We start from the raw sequence: 4,124 nt of genomic DNA on the forward strand, positions 1-4,124 counted from the left end.
ACACTTCGTACCGGATAGTCACACTACGGATAGGCATAAAACCCTAATTCACGCTAATTTAAAAAAATGAAAAATGAAACCCTAATTTATAGGTTCATTTGCACTTATTGTGGGGTGATTGAGTAGTAAAGTTATTAGAAAGGAATAACGCCAAATAAAAGGACATTTAAGAAAAATGTGAGGGATTTTACAATTCCCTTGATTCCAGTTAGGGTTTCGGGTAAAATATGAGAGATTTGAGAAAATCGAGTAGTCACAAGTAAAACTTGGATTTTTTTTTATTAGAATTTAGGGTTTCTAGTCTTTAAAACAAAACAATGTCTTAAAATAAAAATAAACAAAAGGAAGCGTAATATTTTTTTTTTTAGACTAAACAACAATAGTATACTAAAAGTTGGGGTATCACAAGTCTAACCTAGTCTTAAGGTCACCAAGTTTGTGGTTTTGTGAACCAAGTTTGTGAACCGAGCTTATGAGTCAAGTTCAATTTTGTTTCGTTTGCTCGAGCCATTTCGTGAGGTGACTGGCCAGTGAGGCTGATAAGGTGTTAGGTGGGAGTACAAGTGGAGTTCTACGGACCCTTACCGGTGGTCGACGGAGTGTCGACAGGAGGTCACACATGACATATGACGTGGCTTTGGAGCCAACCTGTATCCTTAACTTGTGTTGTTACTTTTATATTTTCGATTCGACATCTTTGTGACGTAATTGTCCGTCTTAATGTAAATTTACATTTTTACCCCTGTATACTTACTAAGCATATAACTTACCCCTTTCCCTTTGTTTTCCTTAACAGGAGCCGACGCGGGGAACTTTTGGCACTATCACTAGAATAGTTAGGCTCGGTTTGTAATAGCCGGACAACTAAGATGTTTCTTCTTGTTTTGGTGATCTGTATAAGGACCCCTCTTTGGGTCTACTTTCTACTTTTGAATACTAGCATAGGATAATGTAGTAGTCTAGATAACTCCTTTTGAGGATATAAATAGAACTCTTTTGGGGTTGTATATCGATTGACTAGTACGCTTTTGGTTTATCTAGTTTTAATTGCTTTGTGTTTTTGAGTCCTGGCGCGAGTTAGGCAGGCGTTCTGCCGATACCCTCGGGTTCGCCCTTGGAAGAGGTGGGGGCGTCACAGGTGGTATCAGAGCGCTTAAATTAGAAGACTTGGACAATTGGGACATACGTGATAGGCATTAGGCATTAGGAATATGTGATTCTAGTTAAGATGGATGGTATACTTTAAGATGAAATGCTGAAGAAGAACTGACCAAATAAGTATTGTAGGTATGGAGGCCGAGGAACCTAGTGGATCTGGACTAGGGCTGAGACCTCCGAGTGCAGGGGGCCCGTTGAATCAGGTGTTACGCCGGCGTGTGCTTCGATTCCAGAGGAGGCCTGGGGGGCCGTATACGTTGTATTCACCTTTTGGTCGGCAGAATCGGCCATGTGAGTGCCGACACACGTTTGGCTACCCAGACGAGGTCGTGCTGGCGGTGGACGACGAGCGACGTCGCCTGGGGAAGGCGGCCGATCGCTTGGCTAGACAGTTGGAGGAGACCAGGGAGATGGACCATGGTCAGGCTCTGCGCATTAGAGAGTTGGAGCAGGGCCTCAGAGATGAGGAGGAGAGGACGGACGCTTTTCGTCGTCAGCTCCACAACACACACCAGCACCTCTTCGCTATGAAGGGGCAGCTGAGGGAGAGGGCCCAGGGGATCATGCTGGACTGTGAGGTCCTGTTAGATGTGGCCGCGGAGGCACCACCACGAGCTATCGGTCCAGAGCCGATGGATGAGGTGGACACTCTAGACTCTGTTGGGGATTGGGGCCCTAGGAGAGGCGCGTAGGGCCGCTGTTTGACTTTTCTTTGAACATCTGACATGTTTTTGTTATAACCAATATGGCTGGTTTCTTTTGTTATCTGCTGCTTGACTATATTTTTGGAGCCAAAGTGCTCATGTATTTAATGAGTTTTGTACCGACCGGATATCGGATAACTTGTATATCTTTTGGTGTGACCTTGTAAATATATGTATATATTTGAGTATAATCTTTTGCGTGTCTTTTATGCCTATGCCTTGTGTTCTTTATTTTGTTCATATTTTGTCTAATAAATACACATTATGTCTCGATTTATAGACTTTTGAATCTAAATGGACTCCGGTGGTCGAGGTAGAGGTAGAGGGCGAGGACGAGGCTCCGAAGGAGAAAATGAGAATGAACCTGATCAGGTAGCTACCGTCATCCAGCGAATGGCCGACCTGTTGGAACGAATGGCTAACCAACAAGGTCAGGACCAGGGGAGTAATGTCGAAAACCCTGGAAATAATGCGGGTAATCACGAGGGAGAGGACCGTGCCTTAGAACGGTTTCAAAAGTTTGCACCCCCGAAATTTATAGGTGGACCTAACCCTGACTTAGCGGAGGGTTGGTTGGACCGCATGTTGGATATATTTGCCGCGCTTGGGTATTCAGAAGAGCGGCAGATATCTTTTGTTGTTTTTCAATTTGAGGGGGTTGCCCGAACTTGGTGGAATGTGATTAAGGCCACGTGGGAGCGGGAACAGACCCCCTGGACGTGGGTCAACTTTACATGGGAATTTAATGAGAAATATTTGCCACCTATTGTACAAGAGAGGCCGGAGAATGACTTTATCCGCCTGCGCCAAGGGGCATCCAGTGTGGCGGAGTACGAAACTCTCTCGCTTCGCTCCGGATCTGTGCAAACGGAGCAAAAGCGAATCCGTCGTTTCGTTCAAGGCTTAAATGTGGAGATTCAGGAGGCATTAGCAGCTGCTCAGTTGCATACATTTAGCCAGGCACTAGAAAAGGTACAGAGAATTGAGACAATTAGGGGACAAGTGAAAGCCTTCCATGACCGAAAAAAGAGGCAACCTGGCACGAGTAACTTCACGGCCGGATAGATCTCGAGAAATGAGCCACCCTCTAAGATGGGTCAAGGGACGGGTGGTCCATGACCCGCAGGAACCCCAAACCGGGTTACTTTTGGAAGAGGTCAGGTAGGGCAAGGGCCCCAGAGGGGTGCCCAGTGTGGAGGGTCAACTACAGGAATTAAACAGACCTGTAGTTTCTATGGGGGCAATTACACTGTCGATAATTGCTGGAAAAATAATTCGGTACGAAAATGCTTTAAATGTGGCAGTATGGAACATCTGATTGCTCAATGCCCTAAGATGCAGAATGAGGGACCTAAGCCACCGACAGAAGGGACCACAACTAAGCCGATAAACGCAGGGAGAAATCGGCCCAAAGTACCGACTAGAGTATTTGCAATGGGTCAACAAGAGGTGACTGACCCTTCGGCAGTCATCGAAGGTATGCTCTCTCTTTTTCGGCGTACCGCAAGTGTTTTAATTGACCCTGGTGCCACGCACTCTTTTGTAAACCCTGCATTTATGGATCATGTAGATGTTAAACCTGAAAAACTACCGTATGATTTAGAAATAAAAATCCCTATTACCAACAAGAGTTTAATTGCCAATGTGGTCTACAAGAGGTGTGAGGTATGGATAAGAGAACGGAAATTGTTGGTGGACCTTATTGAGTTAGCTCTTAAGGGATACGATATCATTTTAGGGATGGACTGGTTGGCCAAATATCATGCACGGTTGAATTGCCGTACTAAGAAGGTTGACTTTCACATACTGGGTGAGCCTACATTACAATTAGATGTAAGAGGAAAGTTAACTTCCTCTACTCTTATCTCTGAGATTCGGGCTCGAAAATTACTATACAATGGTACACAAGGTTATTTGGCAATGTTAATGAATGCTCCTGTGGATCAGCTAAAGGTAGAAAATGTACCGGTGGTATGTGAATTTCTTGAGATGTTTCTCGAATAATTGACATCACTACCCCCGGAGAGGGAAGTAGAATTTAAAATTGATTTGCATCCTGGAGAAGAGCCAATATAAAAAATTCCTTATCGTATGGCTCCTGCAGAACTTAAGGAGTTCAAAACACAATTACAGGAATTGCTGGATCGAGGATATATATACAAGAAAGTGAATCGTCTTGGGGAGCCCCGGTATTATTTGTGAAGAAAAAAGATGGAGGACTACGAATGTGCATTGACTACCGAGGGTTGAATAATCTCACTA

The 4,124-nt window shown here is 44.5% G+C and overlaps 1 protein-coding gene across 1 annotated transcript; it reads left to right on the forward strand.

Moving 5' to 3' along the window:
- The first annotated feature begins 2,156 nt into the window (after positions 1-2,156).
- Positions 2,157-2,927, forward strand: LOC113782462. The gene has a single exon (XM_027328355.1). It carries the CDS (start codon positions 2,157-2,159, stop codon positions 2,925-2,927), a length of 771 nt encoding a protein of 256 aa, XP_027184156.1.
- The last annotated feature ends 1,197 nt before the right edge of the window (positions 2,928-4,124 follow it).

The sequence above is a fragment of the Coffea eugenioides genome, chromosome 9 (genome assembly GCF_003713205.1).
Source record: "Coffea eugenioides isolate CCC68of chromosome 9, Ceug_1.0, whole genome shotgun sequence".
Taxonomy (NCBI): Eukaryota; Viridiplantae; Streptophyta; class Magnoliopsida; order Gentianales; family Rubiaceae; genus Coffea; species Coffea eugenioides.

Excerpts from the sequence above, each read along its gene's own strand:
- LOC113782462 (XM_027328355.1), top strand. The coding sequence starts at position 2,157 with ATGGACTCCGGTGGTCGAGGTAGAGGTAGAGGGCGAGGACGAGGCTCC.